Below are 24,850 nucleotides of genomic sequence, written 5' to 3'. Positions count from 1 at the left end.
TCTGGGTTGTTGGGGTTTTTTTTCTTTTTGAATAGATTTCAGATTCTAAAGCAGGGGTCCTCAAACTTTTTAAACAGGGTGCCGGCGCACAGATGAAGTGGCAGGCAGTCATCTGCAGATGCTTGGTTTCCCCCCCGCAACCCCCGGCGGGGGTTGGGGGAGGGTGGGGGGGATGTGTCTGTAAATACCAGGGGCTGGATTGAGGACCCTGGGGGGCTGTATCTGGCCTGCGAGCCTGTTCTAAAGTCTTTGTGTTGTCTCTAGTGCCTTAATTTTCTTATTTGTTCTGGATTCATTGGCTCCTTGTCTTTAGTTTTTGTAATCTTATTTACTGAATCTTCAGATGCTTGCTTGGATATAGGCAGAGAACTTCTCAGCCTGCATGATCAAGATGAAAATTCAGCACCAAAGTTGAATAAGTCTTATGTTTAAAGAGGTTATAATTCCAAATGGGAAGAGACATTTGAGGCACAGAAAACCATTTCTCTGTGTTTGTTTATATCAGCCTATGACAAGTCCCTTCATCTGCCAGGAATCTGCAGCAGCTGTTGCAAGTTGATTGAAGACTCTCTGGGCCCACAAGGGATTGTTTCTTCTGAACAACAGATAGAACTGCCTTGTAGGCAGAAAATATCAGGTCCTTAATTTGAGGAAGCGGAGAATGTAAAGAGAGAGACTCTCCTGAACTCCTGCATACACTGGTAGTCAGCAGTATCAATCTTTGAATAATGTCATGTTGAACTGATTTATACAGACTACCATCACTTTAAAAGTGATGGAGAACAGAGTTGTACACAAAGACTTTCCAGCCTTGACAGGTTGCTCGGTTCATGAATTCAGATGTATTTTTGGAACAGACTGTAATACTTTAAAACAGGCCCCAGCCCATTGCAAACTGACTGGAAGTCAGTGGTCTTAAGACCTTCCAAGGAAGCTGATCAGGCACTTTAAAGATTATTAATTTATTGTGTTTTCATAGTTTGAACACTTTAATATAGTATCTGACTAAGTGGAGTATTATTAAACTCACAAAATCAAAAGCTAGTGACCCCTTTTTACTTTTTACCAGACTACTTATTTCTGTAATGAGATATTTAATTTTCAATTTCCTTTAAGCTCACCCAAAGGGATGTTTATCATCTTCAAAATAAAGTTTCTTTGCAATACTAAGTAAGAACTAAAGCTGAATTCTGATACAGATGAGTTCAGGTTTAGGTTATTATAAAACAACAGTGAAGTTAATTATTGTGGTGACCCCAGTTGAATAGATGTCTAATCACCAGAAAGATAGGACTGGTAGACCTGCTTTTTGCACATCTGTTCCTTGCAGAAGCTTAATTTATGTTGGCAGACAGGAACATTACAGACCTCTTCCATATCTGTGTCTAATTTCTCTTTAAGATTACCAAAGTGACAGTGAGACATTGATGCTATCTCCTTTGCAGTAACTTCTCCGTAATCAAAGAAATATATTTGTATTAGAAGCTGGCATAGCTGCATATTTCTGGTTGTCTTTTTCAATATAAGCAACAAAGATGTGATCAGAGCAGCTTGTCATTTCTCTCATTTGTATTTGTTTAAAAGAAATCTTGTTATGTAGTATATGAACTGAAGCTAAGATCGACAATGTTCTAGCAAATGAATTTCAACCTTGGTTTACCATTCCTCTATCTTCAAATAAAATAACGTGTGTCTTTCAAATTGAATTATTCATATAATAGGTAAAATAGGGAAGGAAACAAGTTAACATATTTAATTTATCATCATTTAGGAAACACAAAAAAGTTTTTGTCTCTTAATACAATAGTTTGCATTCACTAGCCTCAAGAACTTCTTCAAAAATATTAAAATATTTATTTTATGATCTTCCATCCATGCAGATACAGAAAGTATTCATTATAATAAAATATAAATAAAATAAACGGTTAAAATAGCCACCAGACAGATGTTTGTTCCCAAATTACAGTAATTTTCAAGCATAAGTTTCCATAATATGAAACAGACATTCTCATTTCCTGGTGCAGTCTTTTAACACTAGGAATTTAAAAAACACATGTAGAATAGAAAAAATGGAAAATATGATGTCTGTTCTACAGGAAGGTCAGATTTTTAATTTGCATTCTATCTGCATCAGACTTAAAAGAAAAAAAAAAAAAAAAAGACTCACAAAAATCAAAAGCAAAACCAGACTTCTCCAGGGGAAAAAAATAATGGTGGGTATGTGTGCAGGTACGAAGCAACTTCTCTAAAAAGCAGAGCAGCTTTGAGCCAATATTGCTGTAATAAAATAGAAAAGTGTGATATGTATTTCAATGAATATTTTATGATCTATCTTTGGCTGTATAAACAGAATGACAATAGTTTATCTGGAAATAAATGTTTGAACCTTATTGAATAATATTTCCCCACCAAAACTGCTTGATTTTTATAGTGTTGAAATAAAATGAAAATTATATCTTTTTTAAAAAAACTTGCATCCACTGAAAATCTGTTTCTGTGAAATAACTTATCAGCAACCCACATATTTGAAAGCCACTTGTTATATGTTTTCTACTGAATGTACTGAAGAACATTAATCACCTGATGGTACCACTGACTCATTGGCAAAGATATGTTATGGAGGATTGATCCCTCCTATTTAGTCACTATTGCCGTGCTATGTGTGTGCTTAGCTAGTCCTGTCCTGAGGCAGCCCACAGTCTCAGAACGGGAATGGGAATGAAGGCCAGCAGAAGGGAAACACCACCAGCTCTCATGGGTAGAAGGTTCTCTGTAAGAGCTGATTTTTATTCCATAGTACACATGCAAAAATGCAGCCTTCCTGAAGTCAGACAGCCCTTACTGCTCAAACTGACAAAGTTCCTGGGGGAGTTCACATATGTAACGCTACTTGTCAGACTTAATCAGGTCTTGTACCAGTTAGCCATCTTTATTTTAGTTGTATAGTCTATATAAAATACACTTGTAAGCTATCTAAAAGACATCTCTGTTCAACATGATATCTCAGGTTCTGATGCACAAAGCAGACACTGAGATTGACCCAAGTGTTTCTTAAAGAAGATGCGCTGTCACTCAGACCAACACATAATACCCTGGTGATCCAAATACAAAAAGCCTTTTAGAGACTGCACTGCACAGACAGTACATTAGTTGGTAGGTGACAGTAGCTATTACTTCTCTGCCGTACAGCATGCATAAGATTTAAAGTGAATTTTACAGCAAAAGCTTTGTCACAGGAGGACACAGGCATGCTTTTCTGGGGTCCCCTCATCACTGGCATGTGTTATGTTAAAAGTCTGACAAGAGGCCAGGGGAGGTGGGGGGCAGACAGCCCTCCCATTGAGTCACGAGGTTCAGAAAGGGTCTCCTTGCTTTCAGAAAGGAGTGTAAGGGTGGCTAGAACCAGCCCTAGTCTCAGACTTGGTCAATTGTTTTAGATCTAAAGGATTGTATGTCCAGGGTTCGGGGTGGGATGGAGGACAACGACATGGGGGTATAGAGACACAGCCCTCCCACTGAGTCACAAGGTTTGGAAGGGATCCCCTTGCTTTCTAAACTCCTTCTCAGAAAGGAGTCTAGGTGCAACTAAATCAAATCTTTGTCTCGGACTGGGGCAGTGGTTTTAGGTCCAAAGATTTATACGTACAGCCACTCATCAGAGTCAATGTTTACCTTTCAGAGCCCAGCTTCATGACTTTCACTGAAACACTTTCACAAAGTTGAAAAAATAGATGATTTATTAAGGCAACATATAACAAGTTCAGAATTGCCATTGGTAAATGCGCTTACTGAAAAAATCAAGCTTGAGTTAAGAGTTCAGCATTTTTATTAAAAATACGGTCCTGGGTAACATCTGACGTAGTCGGAGGCACAAATCTTACCAAAAAGGTGTCCCTGCTTGGGGAGGAGGGACGTTCTGGCCCGTAAAACCATCCAGTAGTTCAAGATCACGTACTCAAAATAAGAGCATTCTAAAATGTCAGATTTTATACACATGGTGAGGTGGGACTAAGTAAATTATTGTGTGCCAGTTGGCCCTTAGCAAGGTATCAATTCTGGAAGGTCAGTGGGGACCGATGGTTCACCATGGAGCAGGGAGGATTCATTACAGACAGATCCATGATCACAGATGTGCGGCGGTCTTCCCGGCCTTCCCTGAAGCAGCACCAGGTCGTGAGGCCCCCGCCTCACCCAGGGCAGCACTCAGCTGGTTTGCTTGTTAGACCATAGGTGTGCTGCGCAAGTCAAACTCCCGAATCCACTTTGAGCCAAATACAGTTGTTCGTTGCTAGGTCAAGATGGAGGGAGGGGAGCACACCACCACAGCATGAAACCTGTAATTACATTAAGATCTCATCCCCTTATTTCCTGTATATATTGTTTGATATATTCCTCTTTGCCTGACTAATGCTCAGGTACAGTTCTGAGTGATGAGTAGTTATCTTTATTTGGGTAAGCAAAGGCTTAGAAGTTTTCCAGCCTTCACAAGTAGCTTTTCTACAACTCTGTTATTGAAAACATGAAGACAACTACTAGTATTTTTAAGTCCCTGGTATACCTGGTGATCCTACCCTTTACGGCTGTAGAATACTAAAACAGACTAAAATGGAATAAAGGACGTTAGGCTGAAGTAGATGCTTTAAAAATGTTTCATAGAAAGGTTGAGATGGAAACCCTAGAAGAGACAACGTCATTGATTACAGTAATGTCACAGAATACCACACAGAAACAACAATTCACCGAGAGTAGAAAAAATGCAAAACATGGGACATAAACATATGCTCTAATTTTAAATGCACTTATAATGCTTTTACATAGTTCATACATTCATAACTATGAATTAGAAGGAGATTAGGCGTGTAGTAGACATCACCCATTGCATATAGGCAGTATGTTGCATACTAGAAACTTTAAGGTTGTTTTTGGTTACAGAAAATCATATGCTAAAGCTGAGGCTGACAGGAAAAGAAGGTTTTTGCTCTCCAGACATAGCTTATTCACAGCGTATTCAATGATTCAGGGTGGGCTGGGGACCACTGGGGTAGAACGCAGCAAAACTTGAAGGCCACATCACTATTCTACAACCCAGATTTTTTTTTAATGAATTATGTATCTGCATCCAGTTCTGCTGAAATAACTCAGTTTACGTAATAAGTGATTCCACGAATATTCTTGGAAAAATCAATTGATTATTCAGTCACAGCCTGAGGTACTCCTCAGTATACATAAAGACTGCAGAATTAACTCAAAATACACAGGCTTTGGGAGAAGCTGAGCTGGAATCATATCACACTGTCTCAGAGCAATACTGTTAACTCCTTTATCTCAATAATGTACGATTTCCTGATGTGGTTGAAAATTTCAGTGTACAGAATGCCTCTGAAGTTCATGAGGGGACTCTTCCTTTTCAACTGGTAGATGAAATTAAGTTGTTCTCGGAAGACTTAATTTTCATACCAAGGAATGAATATGGTTGCAAAGCATCAGAGCAATGCAATTAAAATTTATTTTGATTCAGAAAATTTACTATTTTGAGAGATGGTTTCTGTTGTGACTTCTCTCTGCCTACTTTCTTTCCCTCCCACCATCCTCCACAGCTACACAGTAAGAGCTATTTGATATTTTCTAGGTTTCCTTTTGTATTACTATTTTGACAACCTAGCCAGTAATCAAATTTTTGTTCAGTGAGAAAAAAAAAAAATCATTTTCATGCAGAATAGCTAAAGTAAGTACCTCCTGAAAATTTCACACTGTTCATTAAGAACTGTGATGGCAACAGCAGTCAGAAATGGTGGGGGAAGGGGCAGAAGAGAGCTGAATTCACCTCTTGAAAGCTATGAAGAATTGGCGGACGTAGAGAATGAAACTGACTGAACTTTTCTATTCTGCTTTACTGATACATCTCTTGCAGTGTGACTCAGATGATTAAAGCGACACAGTCTGTTTTGATAGAAATTAGGTGATGTAGAAATACATGTATTGTGCATGTATGAGTGAGCAAGAATAAGAGGGGGAGGGAGAGAGAATGAGGGCATATATGCATAGTAAATACAACTTTCATCTTCCCATCATTTTTGCAGTCTTAATAAATACTGGTCATACAATAAAAAATAATTTTGTGCAGTTGCACAGCCAATTGCAAGTCACCTAATGTAATGACCAGGGCTGTGGTCAGCCAATGCACTGTTCTACCTGGAAATACTGCACATGTTGTGGGCAGCAACTGCTGGCCCCTCTCTAGGCAAATAATGCAACCATATTACCTAATAATTCTTCCTGATTGCATTTCAAGACCAGAAAGAATAACTCTGAGACACTACCTAACCTCACATGTGATATGAGACACAGAACGTCCTAAAAAGGGACAATATCTGGGCTGCTATTCCCCACAAAAAAAGACAAAAATAAGTGTTCTTCCTGAATATCCTGAGAAAAAAAGCACACACTGTGCTCTTTTAGTTTCTCAAAATTCTCCACACGCAACCTTTCTTTCTTTCTTTTAACTCTGAATCCATTTATCTGTAATGATTTGACAAGCAAATGCAGTTTAGTGTCTGTTTTGCTTGTGAAGTGTTGATTCCTTGAAACGTTGAAGCTGGTTATTTGTGTTGGGTGCTTGGTCATTGAAGTCATAAAATACATTTTTCTGCTTCCAGACATTGGCTTGAAAATAGTAGAGCTGTGGAGGCAGTGGGCTAACAGCTAGGCACTGTGGGCGAACCTTTTCTAGTGCTCCAATCTGGCTCTATTTTGTTTTCCTTATCCAGATGTGACTTTAAATTCCACTACAGATGCACTATAAGTACTCAAGTGTTAAAACAAAGCCTAAAAAATTAAAGTGTTAAAGTTTCTCATAATGTTCACTCCTCCAGCTACTCAGGCTCATTCATGACAGTTCTCAGGCCTGAAAAAGACCTGGAAAAATAGACAGACTTTGTGGGAAGGGCTGAAGACCAGCATCTCCTGCCTTCTAGGCTAGTTTTCAGTATACCCTGAGGGTTTCGCTTACTATTTCTTGGACATTTCACAGTATTCTGCAGATGTATCTTGTCAGGATGGGGGTAGGAAGGCTGATAAGTAACAGCATCTCACCAAAAGTAGGATATGACCTAAGTTCATATCCAGACAGAACTCTGAAAATCTTAGTTTCTATGTAACCTTACTGGCCAAAACAGTGCAAAATGGGACCAGCATATTAAAAATCTCAATATAGACTGCAGGCAAGGTTGAAAGGGGCTGCAGTAAAAAGGATACAGAATGGAAGGCATTTATCTGAGAAATAGATCTCAGGAACAGGTATACTCATGCATTCTTTAAAAATATGGACAGGAGTTCAAGTGCAATTTTAAGCCAAAACTGAGGAGCTGTGAATCAGAGCAAAAAGGTGGTGTGTACAAACCGAGACTGGATACACAAAAATGTTCACAGAAGCCTATGATCACATTTTTTACTTCTGCTCTTGAATAAACATTTATTTCCTGTTTTACTTAAGTAGACACATGGATTTAGACATTTTCTTGTTACCATGTATGGTGTGCTGTTCAATACACCGCCTATAATCTGATATACATTTCCAAACATGATTCATAAACCAGCTGGCTACTGTTAGATCTATTCTATGAAGAGAAAACTAAACAGGTCTATAGTGTTAGTGATCAGGAAGGAACATCTGTGAATATTTATCTGTTATCAGACCCAGCATTCCTGTCTCCAACCAATAGACTATGCTTACTGACTAAATCGAAGTAAAAAACCGTTTACTTTATTTCTTTTATTGTTGTAAATGCCAATGTAGCACCTGAAGCATTAAAAATGCGGTTGAGTATATATTCAACACTGGGAAAACCTCTTGTTGTTTAGAAGTTTATTTAAAAACAAAAAGTACACACACAACCTAATCTTCCTTCTCATTAATCTTTTAGTGTGGATAAGAAACCTTTGTAAGCAATTAAAATTGAATTTGTAATGAAAAGAGCTTGTTTTACAGAATGCAGTACGGGAAAGCTGCTGTAAAGAGATGATCACAAACCATATGTTAGTGATAAAGGCTTCACTTTATCACCTAGCAAGCTCACCCATACCTGTCACCACTGTAAACAAGCTAAAATAAAAGTTGTGATTCTGGGACTAATACATTGAAATTAACTATACAATTTAAGCTGCTACTGACACTAATAACATTATAACTGATGAGATGAAACATGCTGAAACCAAACCAAACCCTCAGCTAGATTGCTCTTTTCAGGTGTCAGTTTTTGAACTTTCTGTGCTTAAAAATGTAATCTGAGTTCAAAAAAAACCAAAAAACCACAAAACTGGTGTAAGAAAAAAGAAAATAATCAGTTGCCTATATTGCTTTTCAGCCTGTGATAAAGGAAAGGTAGTTACTAAGATTTTCAGATATCCTGAATGAATACAAAGAAGAAAAATGTGTTATATAACAACCCAGATAGCATGTATCTAGCTACTAAATAATGTACTTCAAAACAGATAAGTTGAAAATAAAATGGGAAACACGCAAACCTCTCCATACTCAGTCACACAGGTTTTTCATCACCTTCGTAGCCTGGTGTCCAATATATTTTTGTATGACTGATCACATGTGAAACTTTTCTGTTTCCAAAAAGCTATCTTAATTCTTATGACAAAGACCACTGCTCAGAAGATAATAGGCAAAAGAAACTAAAATCAGTATGTTTAATTTGCTTTTCTGTTTAAATGATTATAATAATTGTAATAATCATAGGTCCTGCATCAGATGACAGCATCTTTGATGTGTTCCTTTTAGGTCCTGAATGTAGAACTTGGTCCTCATTATTGCAGATTTATCCCCTGGTCTACAGCTGTTAGTGCTCAGGCACCCTAAGCGGACTGGATAAGGTTTTATTTGAAGGGAAGCAGCACCATCTATTGCAACCTGATAGCTCAGCTCTAGATGATACAAATGGCAGAGCTGGCCTAAGACCAGTTTTAAACTCTTTCTTGCACTTACTGTCATAAGTTTTCCCCAGACCAGCTTCAAATGAGGTTAGGATCTCAGTTTGTATACAATAAGGTACAGAGACAAGGGTGTGTGGTGTGTGGATGTATCTAATAAAAAAGCACATCTAAGAGACATATCTGTTTACTCTGATAAAATAATAGCATATGCCTAGCCCTGAGTAACTGCTGCTTTTAAATGACTTGGCCAGAGTTTTTATTTCTGAAGTGGGAGGATAATGAAAAGTTAAGAGCATGTTTTATCCAAGTGATAGTCTCTCAAAATTTTCTTTCAGAAGCAGCATTAATGTAGGTGTGCAGTGCAGTATGTTCAAATAATGGCAGTGCTATTGTCATCCATCTATACTTTTGGTTCTTCTCTTTTTCCAGACTGTCTACAAAGCCTGGCTCTGTTCCCAGTATTTTGAAGTCACACAGTTTCACTGCAGCAACAGAATTCCTTGCAAGCAATACTGTTTGGAGGTTCAGACAAGGTGTCCCTTTATATTACCAGACAATGATGATGTCATCTATGGAGGACTATCAAGTTTCATCTGTACAGGTATAGTATAGAAAAGCTAATTTCACTTGTTTTCATAAGTCTAAATGTGAAGGGAGAGTATGAGTAATGTTTCTTTCATTAGCTCTAACTATGGGAGCCTAAAGGTGTTCTTCATCACAAAGAATTTTTGGATGTGCTAGGATTTGAGCCCAGATTTAGTAATGCACATTTATACTACAGCTTGCCACAGCCATTAACTTTACAAAACCAAATTACTAGAATAAATTTGTTCTGGTTATTTTGTACACTCAGTAATTTGGTGGAGGGTTATTGTTGCTCTGTGTCATGCAGTAGTCAGAGAGAAAAGGCTCTGCTATGCAATATGCAGAAGAAAAGAAAGGCAAAACTAGTTTTTAGTATACTCACCTTTGATCTCCTTCATTCTTATGTCAGATAGATGAAGAATCTGGGGCATAGTATTCAAAACTGTGCAGCAGCTCTTGGAAAGTAAATGTCTAAGGAAAGGTCTTTCACTACTGAAGAATTTTAAGAATCAGTTGTTCACCTGTGAAGAACTGATCTGTTGGTTTCTTCTTGAGCCTTGTTACAATTTGTGAGTATTTTAATTTTAAAAGGCACTGGTCATATAGGTCTATGCATTGATTGATAAAATAGTTTGGTTCCTTTGATGTTCCACCCTGCTTCAAACACTATCCCAGAATGATCCAACCAGAGAGGATATGGTAGACAAGAAATACCTTTAGTACATCTCAGGTACCTCAGATACTATTCTGGGGACTGGCTTCGACTCATCCACACAGAATTTCGGCTTATATCAATGTTATCTGCAGATTTCTGATGCCTAAAGTATCATCCGAGAATCTTGAAGATATTTAGGCAACTTATTCCCACTAAATCAGTAGAAAAACATTTCAACACTTAGATCATTTGACAGCCTGGTCCAAATATCTGAAATTAAACAGTCTTTACCTTAAATTAGGGGTGCACTGGAAATACTGATATTAAATTAATTGCCCAAGGTAAGCTACTCAAAACCACAATAAAATATAAAACCCCATTAATGCTCTATACTATCTCAGAGGCAGATATAATGTTTGTGGCAACTCACTTCACCTTGCACCCTGTGTTTAGATTTAGCGGGATTCTAGTAGCAAGGTATTTCCTGTATTTCTTGAAGATTAAGCCTATTGTACACAATCGAGCAATATGAAAAAGACAGTATAATAAAATGTAAGCTGAGTTACAATTTGGTAGTCATCAATAAGGTGCTTAGCACTTCAATGCATTTTTAAAGTATTAGTAGCCTTCCAATATGCATATGCAGTAAGCAAATGAGCATTATTGTCCAGTTTAAGATAGGACAGTAAAAGCTGAAGTGAGAGACTTAGAGGACATTTTTATCTACAACATGTATATGACATATGTGTGTGAGCATGTATGTACACATGTATGCACATTTGCACACAGACAGAATGGCAAAGAACAAAAAAACAATAACCAAAACCATCCTAGTAATTATTTCAGAAAACCTCTTAGGAAATATATATCTACCTCTACATTTTCCTAGTATGTCCCGAAGTCCAAATTCATTCCTAAAACACACAAAATACCTGACTTTGCAAAGATTAATGAGAGTCAATATCTCTGAATTCGGGATGAAAAGCAGATTAAGGAGATTAAACTCATTTTATTGCAGGTATTAGTTGTGTGGGTATCTACACATAAACTCTATGACTAAGCTCTCACTAGAGTCACTGTAGATCTGGTGTAGTCAGTAGAATTGAGAGCTATTTCATTCAACCTAAGCAGGCATCTGCACCTGATGAGCTGACTAGCTCCCTACGCCCTGCTAACAAGTGCTGGCTGCACTCTATTTGCTGTAGCCGCGGTTAGTTATGAAGGTCTTATTGCAGACACTTAAAATCAGGGTGCCCTGAACCACACCTCAGCAGTCCATAACTAATATCTGGTTGAACTTTTTGTCCTCTCAAGACAAGACCTTCAGCATCAGGAGAGTGGAGGTTGTATTCATGGACCCATAGGAGTCCGCATACTGACACCAGGCAGTTTTGTGCAAGAGGCGGTGCTGAGTGGTACAAGGCTGCAATTCAAACTGGAATACAGGCCCGTTGTCACCCTCTTACTAATCAGCAGCTCACTATAAGAGCACTAGTGTCACTAATGAGAAATCAGATTAATATCTGCTGTGGGACTAAAGAATTACACTTCTCTGCAGCTTAGAAAACAGAATTATTTCATGCAAAGTACAGTGAGTTCAGCAGCAGACAATACTCTACCTCAGCGTAGCTTGTGTCTTGACAGTTATCGCAAACTCCTTTTGCAGAAAAGCGACTGAAAGCAGGTCACTCACAGCTTGAGGCCCCTCTCTGCTGTGCTTTCTGTGAGCTGCTGTCTGGCAGACATGTTCTGGGATTTTGAGTACTGGTCCTGCTCTTTCTGGCATGGATGAAATTTGCTGATAAAACCAAAAGAGTCACATCAACAGTATTTCTGTTTAAAATTTAGGTGCTATAGATGGTTGTCTGGTGTGTCCATTCAACCTAAGTTTACTGTGAAGCTGGTCACTGTTGAGCTCTGCTATAGGAAGCACAGCAGGACCGAAGTCTATGTTGAGGAATTCCTCAGGAATGGCAGTTTGCCACAGGCCGTCACTCATTTAAATTAGGCTTGGATACCTCTACTGTTCCTGTCTCCCACGGTATCCCATGGAGAGAAATGCTACATGTCCTGTTTTGAAACTTTTACTTACATTTTCAGAGTGATACAGCAAGAACTGAATTGTGTTATGTTGATATGATATTTTTTTTCCCCATGACACTAATGAAAGACTAGCTGTATCGCTAAGGAACACTGTTAATTATGAAATATTGTCTGGAGAAAAAAAGGAGTCCATCTGCTTATTGGATAATTTATCTCTGACAAACGTCAAGAATTTGTGGATTCTGATTTTCTTTAATAATATTTTAGAAGTAATAGTTTTATAGTAAGGGCTTCCCTTCCTCCTCTCCATGGTAACAGACTATTTCCTCTAAGGTCCAGTAGAGATTTAGGTTAATGGAAAGACAGAGGACTGATTTCTGTAACACATTTTAATACACTGTGGAAGGCAAGTAAGAGGGAAAGGTGTACCCATAATAGCTGGTTTTATTTGATGTTGACTACAGTACAGAGTGCAGGATGCACATAGATAGACTACACGCTAATTTCCCATGGCAGCTAAACAAGAGGCTGGTGTGGCTTCATGTCACCAGCAGTGCTGGGAGCTGCTGTGGTGATACTGCGCTGCTCCCTCCCCGTGCACCCCTGTACCACCGTAGCAGTGAGCTGGGGTGCAGAGACACCTCCTGGACGTGGGGCCAGCACAGCACTGGCTGACAGGGAAACCACATACTTGTTTTTTTCTTGCAGGGCACGGCAGGATTTTTTCAAGGTTGGAGGCTGTACAAAAAAAAAATAATCTGGAAGCTGTAAAAATAAATAATAATAAAGGTTTTATCCCTCCTTAGAAGGTCCATGAGAAAATAGCATAGGACTGGCTACTGCAAAAAAAAAGAAATTTTGCAGTCATTGTTATTCTTGACAATATTAAATGTATTTAAATAAAAAATAATGTTGTGGTTTATAATGTGGATTAATAATGACTTCTTGGAAATTCGTGAAGGACTGGTATAATGAGTAAGAAGTATTCTGCCCTAAGAATGCCTTCCTTGATATGTCTTCCTTGATTACCTCAAATGAAAGTAGATAGTGGGAAAGGAGAGGGGATGCTACACTAGTTGCATATCACTGGAACTTGTCTCGTAGAAATGCATGTGAGTATGTGAGACATCTGCAGTGCAAAAGAAAGTACTTCAGAGATTAATCAAAACAATCAGAATCACAGTGTGGTTCTGATTATGGAAACATGCAGTTGGCTAGAAAGAACTTTGTGTTCCCCTCTCCATCCTTCCTTCTAGGAAATAGAAGGAAAAAAGGCGGTCTTTCCATGAAACACTGTTCTGGAACATATTATTTTTTATATTAATTAAAATTGAATGGTTGCTTTCATTTTAGACCTTTGGAGTTTATATCCATATGATTACGGTTTCCAGTGATTTCATTTAATGTTTCTTTCTGCAGCTCAGATGTCTAGAATTGCCCACGCAAAACAGATTTTTATTTAAGGGAGATAATAATAGTGTTTAGACATACATACACATACACATGGCAGATTACAATTAGTGAGTCCCATGCAAAGTTCCAGGTCAGGGTTTTTAATTCTGACTCCTACAAAGACAGTGTGCATACCAGTGGGATTGTTTTCTTCCATAGACAGTTATCTTTCCTTTTTTTTTTCTCCAGTATGAATGGGAGATGTGGAAGATTTCTTTCACACATACTCTTTGAGTGTGGAAAGAGAGCTGAAAGATGTATGAATCTACATACAAAGCACTGGGAAGAGACTGGTTATAATTCACTTTTCTCGTGCCTTCAAAATTTATGTGGCTCATCATCTGGCCTGGGGACTGGTCCATCCCTTGAACTGTTTCTGTTTGGCTTGCTGCCATCTCCCAACAGCGACAGAGAGAGGATGCAGAAGCCATGAAATCTTTCTTCACAGGCAAAACTATCCATTCAGGCCTGAAGTTTGCTCAGCCCAGAAAACATGAAAGTTCAGTTTCCACCAAATGAGCAGTAGAGATGGCCAAAGAGTGGGGAGAAGAGATTACCTTTCCTCTGCACACACGACCTTTCCCTGAGCAGCCAGTATATGCCATCAGCACTAACTCTGCAGCTGATCTGCATTAGCAATCTGATTCAGGAGTGTACTTTTGAAGCAAATCTCCCATTCATGCTCCTTGCTGTTTGACTTGCACTTGGGAGAGGTCTTGGAGGATATGAACTGGGTTCCTTTGGATTAAACTGAAGTAGGAGATGTGTTAAGGGCTATACTACCTCCCAACCACTAATGCACATTTGGTCTACAGAATTAGATTAGAGCTGGAGTGAGGTAAAACTCTTTCAAATGCATTTAGGCTTGACACAAGATACTTAGCACCAGCTGTTCCATTATACAGATCTTCTTCTACCCAAAACTACTTGTTAATACAGATATAACCTATTCTGGCTGCTGGCAGACCAGTCCCAAAACTGCTGTCCATGTGCCAGGTCTGGACCACTTTAGAGTGCAGAATTAGAACTAGCTGTGTTGCTAAGGGCTTTCTTTCTATTGACCAAGACTTACGGTTTCTTTGTGCCTTGTGGCATAACAGGGCCATCACCCAGCAGCAAGTATCAGGCAGGAAATATCAGCCACATGCTCACAGCCTTTACCTGTACAACAGATATCATGGAATTTAATTGAGCACTTAAGTTCCTCTGTGAAGGAAAGGAAGGGAACGTAGTGATTAGCAATGAAGCAGAGATGTGTTGCATTAGCTTCTTCCAAAACCAGCATGACACCTTCAGGTACTTCATAAGAGCAGTGTCATCATAATGAGTCTTCTGCTACCAGGAGAATCAAATTTGTCTACTCTTCTGTGATGAACAGGCTTCTGATACTTTTCAATGTAGAAGGAGAAAGTAAGAGGAGAGAAAAGGTAGGTGATTCAGGAGCTTTGAATCACACATATCTTTCCTTTCAGTCCATATTAAATTAGGCTCCTAATTTCATGTGTTCCAATTAACATCTCAGTTGCTTGGAAACATAATGTGAATATTCTCCATACATCATTTTTTGCAAATATCAGTAGCGTCCTTAGGTGATCCATGTGAAATGATACTTTCTTAGAAATTCCTCCTCTTTTAGAGTAAAGAAGAGTATTCACCAGAAATGGAACTGCCAGTCACACTTCATAGCACACATAGAGACATAATGTTTCTAAGGACATAGTAAGAATTATTAGAGACAATTCTCACCAATCTGTAGAAGGAGTTTTTTGACTAACAAAGCTCAACAAGGGTATTGGGAGCAATTGGTTAAATTGCAGCATCCTCTCAAGGGGGAGATGTGTGTCTGGGTTTCACCAGCATGTTTAGCTATAGAGTGTGTTTCAAAACAGATGCCCTGATTTCAGCACAACTTGAAAAGCAATTTCTTCAAGAAAATGTTTTATATACAATGCAGCACAGTCTATCTTTTCCATGTAGAATGATTCAAGAAGAGAAAATTTCTGAAGTCAATCCACTTTATACTGTTCTTGGCAAACTAAGATGAAAAAAAAAATACATACTTGATCCAAATTCATACTTTAAAAATCACTCGTAATAATGTGTCATTTGCCTCCTGCCTACATTTCTTAGTAGGTCCTAAAATATCAAAATATTAAGCTAATATAGACAGCAGGACAAATCCCATTTATGTTTGACAAGCATGGTTTAAATTGTTACTAGCTATGAATCTGCCTACAAGGAAAATTTGACATGGTTTTTCAGCAGAACCTGTCAACTAAATAGCTCATATTTTAGAGTCTAATGTGCTTCTGGTCTTGAATATTGGGGCTTTCCCATGAATGTGGTCCAATACCATAAGTTTACTAGCTGCAAACATTTTCCTACAAAAACAACCAGGCAATTAACCTGCTGATATCCCTGAACTTTCTATTCTAACACAGTACTTAGATATGTATGACCCTTTCCTTCTGTGTCATATCACAGTAGTAAATCCTTCTGATCAAAAACTGTACAAAATAGAAGCAAAACAAAAAATGTTAGCTAGAAGCAAATTATCTCACCCTTATCTTGTATCTCAACATAGCAAAGCAAAAAAAGTTCATTGTATAGCCCTGAGAGTCAGGTATTTACTTATTTTTCTGGCTTTCAGCACTCAGTTTTACAGGGATAACACTGATTTACACCAGCAGGAAGAAATTGGTCCTGTACATATTTTAGGAGGAAAAAAATCCATGCATGGTGAAGAAACACAATGACTTTTTCTTGAATGTGGGCACACACAGAGGAAAATATTCCAGAGGCAACTATCTGAAATAGTCACCAACGTACATCAATAAAAGAAAATTAAAACACAGCAACCCAGATCTCCTCCAACAATTGGAACGGAGTCTGAAATGGAACTTAACTTTTTCAGAAGAGCTGAACAGCCTTATTCACCAGTTCAAGAATAATTTCTTTGACTGAAAGATAATCTATTGATCTTTAAGCCTTCTTCTACATTTCTTTTTATTACTTTTTGTAATATGAAGGGTATAAAATACATGTCTAAACAGAAACATCATAATCTGCCACAGACAGTAATTTAGAAATTGAGAGGACCATCTGGGAAAAATCAAAGAGTGTTGGCTATCAGATCAGATGTAAGCAAGCAGTGAAATCTAGTCATATAATATCTAATGTGTTCTCTTGCCTTCTGTAGTTGGGAAATGTGAATATTGAAAGATCAGAAACAATTTCTCAGAAAGAAATGCCGTGCATACTGCTGGTGTTCACTGACACAATGATGTCACTGCTGGATGGATCACTCTTGGCAGACATTATTTACTTTGGGCTTACAATAAAATGGAGCATTCAAAACTTCTGGTACACTACATCTACTTATCTCATTTCTTCTTCTAGTTCATGGTCTTTTCTTCAAGCACAAGAAGCTTGGTATGCCTCTCAGGATCATCAGAAATCTATGTTAAAAAGGGCCACGGTTTAGAGTTCTGTAGAAGTAAAATGAGGAAAAACCATAACATATAAGATCTTGGTTTATTTCTGTGGTCTTGCAAAATACGTATCCAGCAATGACAACAAATATGTCAACCAGACCAGTTTCCTTCAGTGTCGAATAGTATGGGTCCATAGCTCTTTCTTTAGCAAAGAAACCATGTGGGTCAAGCCAGGTAACTGCTGCAGATATAGATCCAGCCACAAGCATGACACATCCTGACAGTGTTCAGGTGAGATGTAGAAATGTAACCACCTCTTTTGCATGCTGGTTCCTATGCAAAAGAAATGCAAGTGCTCAGGCAGAAACCACAGCATTCTCTGAGTCAGCTGGAGACCTGGCTGATCAGCAGACCATGGATGCAGAGACAGTCTTTGTGATTTTCATTCTTGAACAAGAACTTTTTTGCAGTTTGCTGCTTTTCTCCCAAAGCTGTTTCTGCACAAAGTGAATAATTCTCATGCTGTCACTCCTTTTTCTTCCAGTATGATTCAGCTGAGCAGGATGCATGGGATTTCTCTACAGTCATGTCTCCATTAACATAATCTCAGTCAAACGAGTAGCTTAATTCTTGCATCAGCCTTACTAACACACACCCTACAGGCATAACTGCTGCACTGGTCAACAAAATGTTATCTGCATGTAAAAAAACCTATCCAGTTACAAAGCAAAGAGATAGCTTTTACATGAACTTCATGAGCGGTAGTATATCTGTCTGGAGAGTGGTTTGATACCAAAAAATATCCTGCCAAATTCTAGATCCTTGATTAACATCAAGGTCCGAGAACCTCCATATGTACTAATCTTTCTGTTGGTGAAATACAGGTGAGTGCTGGGAAAAATTGGGAAATTGAGATTCAGAGCTGAGAATTTTAAATGAAAAGTGAAAAGCAAATTAGATTTCAAGTCAATAACAATTAGTAAATCAGTGTCAGAAATACATTTACTGAACATCCAGGTAATACATAGAGTATTGGTGTCTACAAACTGAACTATAAAGACAGAAGAGGAAAGGGGAAGACTTAGTGGTTTGGTGGGTAAAGATACCCTTTTTATTTCTTATCCCAAACTCTGTATCCATATAAAATGTTTTGATAAAAAAATGAACTAGTTTTTTCCTCCCTGGTTTTCCAAGGCTGATGTAGCCTGTTCCCAGGGTTTCTGGCAGGTCATGGGTTTGTAAATCTCTGAATAGACTGACTTCTTAGATCCAAGGGACCAAAACCGATAGTTAAGGCTACAAACAAGTATGTGGTGAAGCAAAATCATGAAGTTTTATTATTTCAGTGCAACAGCTCTGAGTTAATTTATCTGAATGTTCTGCAACTGTTAGATGAATAGTGATTCTGTAGTTAATTGATTATTGAATATATAACTGCAAATTCAAAATCTAAATTAAATTGCTGAATTGAAATAAAGACAAAATGTAATTTTGCATTAAGGAACAAGTTCAATGCAGCTTTGAATGTGGAGTTGCCTTCCATTTATGATTCAGTAAGTATATATGAACTATTTACATACCTTTTGATTGCCAACTTGTATACATAGGCTTTGATTTCAAAGGAGGTCTGAGTTTTCCTAAAATGAGAAAGACAGCAAATTTAGTTTGAATGGTAAACAAGTCCCAGTGGGATCAAAGCATTAACCATCCTCTGTGTCTTTTCAATTACCAGTAATCGTTTGAGCTACTGCAGTCACAGAACAGATTGTATAATTACCTGCTCTGGGAGAAATCTCCTGTATGTTACCATGTTTAAAAACACATGTATGCACACAAAAATCAAAATATTTGTCTCAGAAAATACGATGTTAGCAATAAGATGCTTTATTACACTTGCAAAAAACAACTGCCCACAAGTTCCAAAATGCAACAGAATCTCTTGAAAAACATGAAGTACATTCAGTGATGATCTGAGAGAGACAAAATAATTTTCAGCCTTTGGTACATTGCCTTAAGTATCTGACTGCACAGGTGCAAACATGCCTTGATTCCCTACAGGGTAAAAACTGACTTTATAGAAAATCAAATAAACTGTTCTCATTCCTGTATCTTTAAAAATTGTAATTATTCCAAAAATAGATGCAACTTTATTTGGATTCTTGTATAACATAATAGACTGTTGTGTCAGCTATGTGAAAAAGTGCTAGTCTAGGTTTAATCTGCATTTTAACATGCTCAGCATGCCTAGTGCACTTTTTATTTAGTTGCAGATCAATATTATGGAAGTAGGAAGTTCAATTTTATCTTAATTTAAGGCATGCTGGTTTTCTTTACAGGTTATTCACAAAATACAAGCAGTCTGGTGCCTGGACCTAGCAATCTTACACCTAAATTTGTATGCATTGCTTTTTGAAAGTAATATCATTGTTGTGATACTTCAAACAAAATGCAATTCTTCTTCTGAGAAATCAAGTTAATTTATAAATTATAGTAATTGTGTAGCTGCTTTCAAAATCTTTATATTAATATTTCAACACAGAAAGTTTTTTTCCTATTAAAACCCAGCACTACCATAGAGTAATTATTTACTGCAAAATGAAAACACTTTATTTTTGTGTGTCTCACCTATGGAAAGGTATTGTCCACTATGTTAGACATTCTTGTATTTCACCGTTAGTTAAACAGCCTAGTCAGGTTCTTTTAGTTTATCAGAAAAGAAGACATATAAGAAGCAAACAGAACGCTCTGATTATGTTACTCTTCTATATAGCAATGCAGACAGCATTGACAATTTCCAAAAGGACAGTTGTACCTTTTGGAAAAGACAGAATTCCTCTAACTGTTAAAAAATTCATGATTGGATCAGGCTGAATAACTCAGTAAAGTTCCAAAGGCAGAAATAGCCTACATGTATAGTCAGAAATATCAAGAGAACCAATTATTGCATGGCAAAGAAAGATCATTCTCACCTCTGGGATATGCCGAAGAGAACATCCCTGCTAGAAGAACACAGCTGAGGTAGGGTAAACAAGTAGCCTCTGAACAGCTCTGTTTGGAAACTGTTCCTGTGAAGCTGTTAGGTCTGTACTGGGGTTTGACAATCAATATTGTCAATATTGTCAGTATATCAATTATTTGGCTTTTAATGCCTCTGTTTTCACGGACAATGTTATATACTCGTAGTGCTTGCAGACTGAGGAAGAATCTCAAAATCCTTTCAGATTTTGTGGAAATATCCATTGTGCTTAGTTGTTACTTCATCATTAGTTGTTAGTTCCCAAAAAATGAATAATTCAAATATCCATATCATTCAAACATCAGTCATTACTTTTTAATGCCATTTCTTTACACAACCATGCTGTGTCATACTTCTGTGGAATGATCTTTTCATGCTGCTTCATTAGACAACACATATCCCTTCAACATGCTCTAGTATACAAAATGGCAAGTGTTTTGAAGGCCTCAGGCTCACCCGAAGTGTGGATTCGATGGCTTAGACTAAGCTATCGACTGTTGCTTTGAGCTACCAACTTCTGCCAGTCTTCTTGTGCCTGACGCTTATTTTCCTTTGTGTTTCCCCTACAGGGCTCTATGAAAACTATCCAACCAATGCAGAACCAGAATGCTGTGATGTCAGATGGGGACTATTATCAGATCATCAATCCAAAGGGACTATAAAAACAAGTGGCTCAACAATGTGTCACAGGACATCGCTCACAGTTTCATCAGCATCAAGACTGTGTAACAGCAGACTTAAACTGTGTGTTCTTGTATTAATTCTCTTACATACAGTACTTACAGTCTCAGCAGCACAGAACTCAACAGGACTGGGTTTTGGAGGCATAACAACTTTAGAAGATAATTCAACTAATGAGGAATAAAAGGAAGGATTCATATGATAGAAATACAACAGGCCCAAATGACTACAGTCAAAACTAGCAAGGACTGAGTGCTTTAACCTCAGATCTCTTCTTGAATGACCTTTTGGGTAAAATGAAAAGAATGGGCCACTACCCAAACAAGGACACATGAACACAGCTTTTTATTGACTAAAAGGCTGTATGGTGACTTAAATTTCTCACACCATTTTATACACTGTGTTTTAATGTTTGGAGTTTCTTTTTTGTTTGTTTTTTGCACTTGTTAATACAGGATTTTATTTTTGGGACGGTTTCTCAAAGCTAAATTAAGTCTTTTCTCTGTCGATATATTTCTAGTCATTGTGTGTGTTCATCTGATAGTTCTGTCTTTTATGTCCTGTCAGTTTCTATTAGAGGAATGACTGCTATGATTCCATGACATAGCAAATAAATAAATAAATAAATTTTAAAAACCACAAAAAAAAACAAAAAAAAAAAACCAAAAAAACCCCAAAACCCATAAAAAGAACAACAAAACAAAATTTAACAAAAAAAAAAAAAAAAAAAAAAGAAAAAAGAAAAAAAAAAGCAACCAAAAAAATACCTAAACAAACCTAACTGTCCTCTTACCAATGGGAACCATTCATCTCCTTTCCCCTTCCCATCTCCCATCGCAGACAACATACATTTGCTTCTGTCTGTGTAATCACAATGAATGGGTACACAATTCCAGTGTGCCTCTGCCACTGTTGCACAAACCAGTTGACTGAGCAAACCCAAAAGGAGCATGAAGGGGGTTCCTTTTAGCTGAACAAACAAGTGCTCTCCTTATAAGGTGGGATCGGACAGTTAAAAAATGTAAAGAAATATATAACAAACTGTTGCTCCAATACCCGTTTTGAAGAAGTCCAGTCCTTTCTCACTGGTCAGTTGAACAGGAGCAGCCTTTTTTAGATATGCTATGTAAAACCAGTTATGCTCAGCAAGTTGAGTAGTTGGGAAGCCTTCATATTGGAGGTGAAGGATTGGCATTCATTGTGAATTACGTTTTGAGTTCTGCTGTCACATAACCAGCAGCTTTCCATAAGGAATGGGAGCAAAAAGCTTCCAAAATCCAAGTCTTTCTGTCTCAACAAAATTACACTAGAAGCCTTTGAGCATCTACAATACAAAGTATCTCTTTGGTTTTGATTCCATTGTTTTTCTAATATCTACATGTTGTTGAAAGTTACTCTAGTTATTAAGGGTGCACAAGAATGTGTTAGCACAGATAAAGAACTATTTTTTTTTAAATATATAGGACAACAGTTTTCATAAATGTGCAATAAAACCAGTAAAGATATACTAGGATATGAGTAGTCAAGAGAAAAGATTGTAATATGATTGCTGATTTTTCGTTGTTTGGGGTGATTTTTAATTTGTTTACTTTTATTTTTGTGGGAACATTTCACCTGCCGAGTGTATGAGAATTTGCTTTTTTTAAAGGCTTTTTAGAGTTTACAGTAGAATCTATGGAAGGAAAAGTTAATAAGGGCTGTTTTTAAAAACTTTACATTCCTTCCTATTCTCTAACTACACTTGGGAAGTGCACTTTAGAGATGTTTGCTGTGTAGCTGGGAGATGAAGGAAAACTATAGAAAATGTTCTCTTAGGAAATAAAATATAGTTACCTACTTTCTAGCTATGAAATACCCCTTGATAAATATTAATGTTGTAAGAACATTTAATCACTGGTGCATAATGCGTTTTTGTATACACTTTATGGTCTGTTAAATTCTGGAAAAAAAACAGAAGGAAGATAACCATGCTGCTTAAGCGGTTCAAGATACACATGTTAAGCTGCGAAAGCTCAAATATTTTGCAAGATTATTTGTTTTGATAGTGTTTTACTACAACCTGGACTGAGGAGCCTAAAATGATCTGTGCAAATATGACAACAACAAAAAAGCACCAGCTAATGCAAAATTCTTCAGCACTGCTTTGTTTCTATAATTCCTCCCTTCCCTTCTTTGCACATGCTATATTTTGTTCAATAAAACATGGTGCTTTTTAGTTATTTTATTTTCTGTTAGAGGCACATGTATTAATTACATTGAATTAATGCAAAATTGGGGAAAAATGTAGAAACGCAAATGAAAAAGCCTTAACTAGTGGTAGAATGCAGACTTTTGAAAGGACAGAGACGTTACTGAAAACAATGGAGCAATAACTGGGCAGTGCTCTGGTACTGTACAACAGCTGATGAGTCACACTACTGAGAAAGCTCTTACTAGGTGAGCTCTTGTTCAACTGACCTCTTAATTCTAGTAAGTGTACATGGTCAGTAAACAGTTTGTTATAACCTTTATCTACCTCTGCTGTGCAAAGGCCATCCAACATCCATTTCTGTGATGTTCCTCATGGTTTTTTGTTCACACCATTACTCACTGTCATCTATTTTTACACTGTACCAATACAGTAGCAAGTCTGGTTCATCCCAATTGAATTGACACATGAAGAGTTATTATTTCTGTTTTGCCTCATGGTGAATTAATGTAGAGAGCTACCTTTAAGGCATTTTCTTTCTTCTTTCCTGCTCTTCTTCATCCTTCATCCCTTATTTTTCTATAAAAATGTTTTTGAGTCGTGTCAGTGAAAAATATGACTCCTCCACTGCTTGGCTACACTCAGTCATGTGTAATACAATACGAGAGAGACATGAGGAAAAACAGTGACAACATCATCACATGCATAAAGTAGCCAAATTAAACTTGGGCAAAATGAAGCAGAAAACAATTACAGACTTTCAATTATTACAGAAGTACAAGATGTAATAAATTCCTCCCCCTCTCCCCACCTGGGGTTAGTGCCTGCAGTTCAACGGTCTGTGAATTTTGTCATCTTTTTGAGATCTATTTCTTTAATTTTTGAAACAAAGAGTCATGTTGCAGAGGTGACTACTGCTGGGGTATCTGTTGCAATTTTCACTCCAGCAGTGTGGTATGCAGCTTCTCTTGGTGGCACCTGGGACATCAGGAGTAGACAAAGACTCTTCTATGAAGTTAAGCAACACGTAATCATGTATGATGCAAAGTTTCATTCCATCCATTCCTCATTCGTAATAGTTTTCCTGGCACAAACTTAAGCATGCTTGAAATTGTGCACATATTACTTTTTTGCCAGAATAAATTTGCATCTTGCCACTGCTGTAACTGCCATCTTGTTCCATTTCTCCTTGTACTGTATGCCTAATACATACATGATAAAGAGCTGGCTTAACAAAGAAGTAATACTAACAAATTTCTGCAAATGACTGATGAGAAGAAAAAGGAAAAAATAGGGTACTATTTATTTTCTGATCATATGGAAGAGAGAAATTTCCCATGCCTTTTATCTTATTTTCTGCAATAGGGAAAATCCAGATTTTGTGCAATATGTTAATACTGCTAAGCCAAATGTCATATAACACAACCAGAGCTATATGTTATTCCTTATTGCATTTGCATTTGGTAATACATTATATTGACGCCTTTCTTTCATTAAAGACACAGTATCTTTTTTTTTTTTTTTTTTTTAAATATATAGCAGGTGAAGGCTGTCCTTCTGCACGCCATAATTTAAAGACAAAAACCAATAAAGTTTTAGAATGAAATTTTAGTTCTATAAATGATGAAACCAAGCCATCAGCTGCCAAAGAATCTGTGCAACAATAGTTACAAACCAAACAAATTCTCAAGAAATTCCTTCTCGAGAGTTAAAAATAATGTTATTCGAAGTGATAAAAGAAGAAAGAATAAGAGCTGTATTTCAAAGAGCAGAGATGGCAGGTTTCATCTGGTACACGATGTGGCTCTCAGCTTATATAGTTACACTCTTCTATTAAAAAGTGAGGGACAAGAACA

At 37.4% G+C, this 24,850-nt stretch overlaps 1 protein-coding gene across 1 annotated transcript in view; it reads left to right on the top strand.

Annotated features, from left to right (window-relative positions):
• The window catches only part of NALF1 (NALCN channel auxiliary factor 1), a 490,169-nt gene extending 466,005 nt beyond the window's left edge, over positions 1-24,164 (top strand). The window contains exons 2-3 of the mRNA XM_055702435.1: positions 9,370-9,541; positions 20,695-24,164. Coding sequence (XP_055558410.1) covers positions 9,370-9,541; positions 20,695-20,990 — 468 coding nt within the window. The 3' untranslated portion in view covers positions 20,991-24,164. The remainder of the gene's footprint in view (positions 1-9,369; positions 9,542-20,694) is intronic.
• The last annotated feature ends 686 nt before the right edge of the window (positions 24,165-24,850 follow it).

The sequence above is a fragment of the Falco cherrug genome, chromosome 2 (assembly GCF_023634085.1).
Source record: "Falco cherrug isolate bFalChe1 chromosome 2, bFalChe1.pri, whole genome shotgun sequence".
Classification (NCBI taxonomy): domain Eukaryota; kingdom Metazoa; phylum Chordata; class Aves; order Falconiformes; family Falconidae; genus Falco; species Falco cherrug.
Note: the sequence above shows the minus strand (reverse complement) of the source record. Positions and strands in the feature narration are given on the sequence as shown.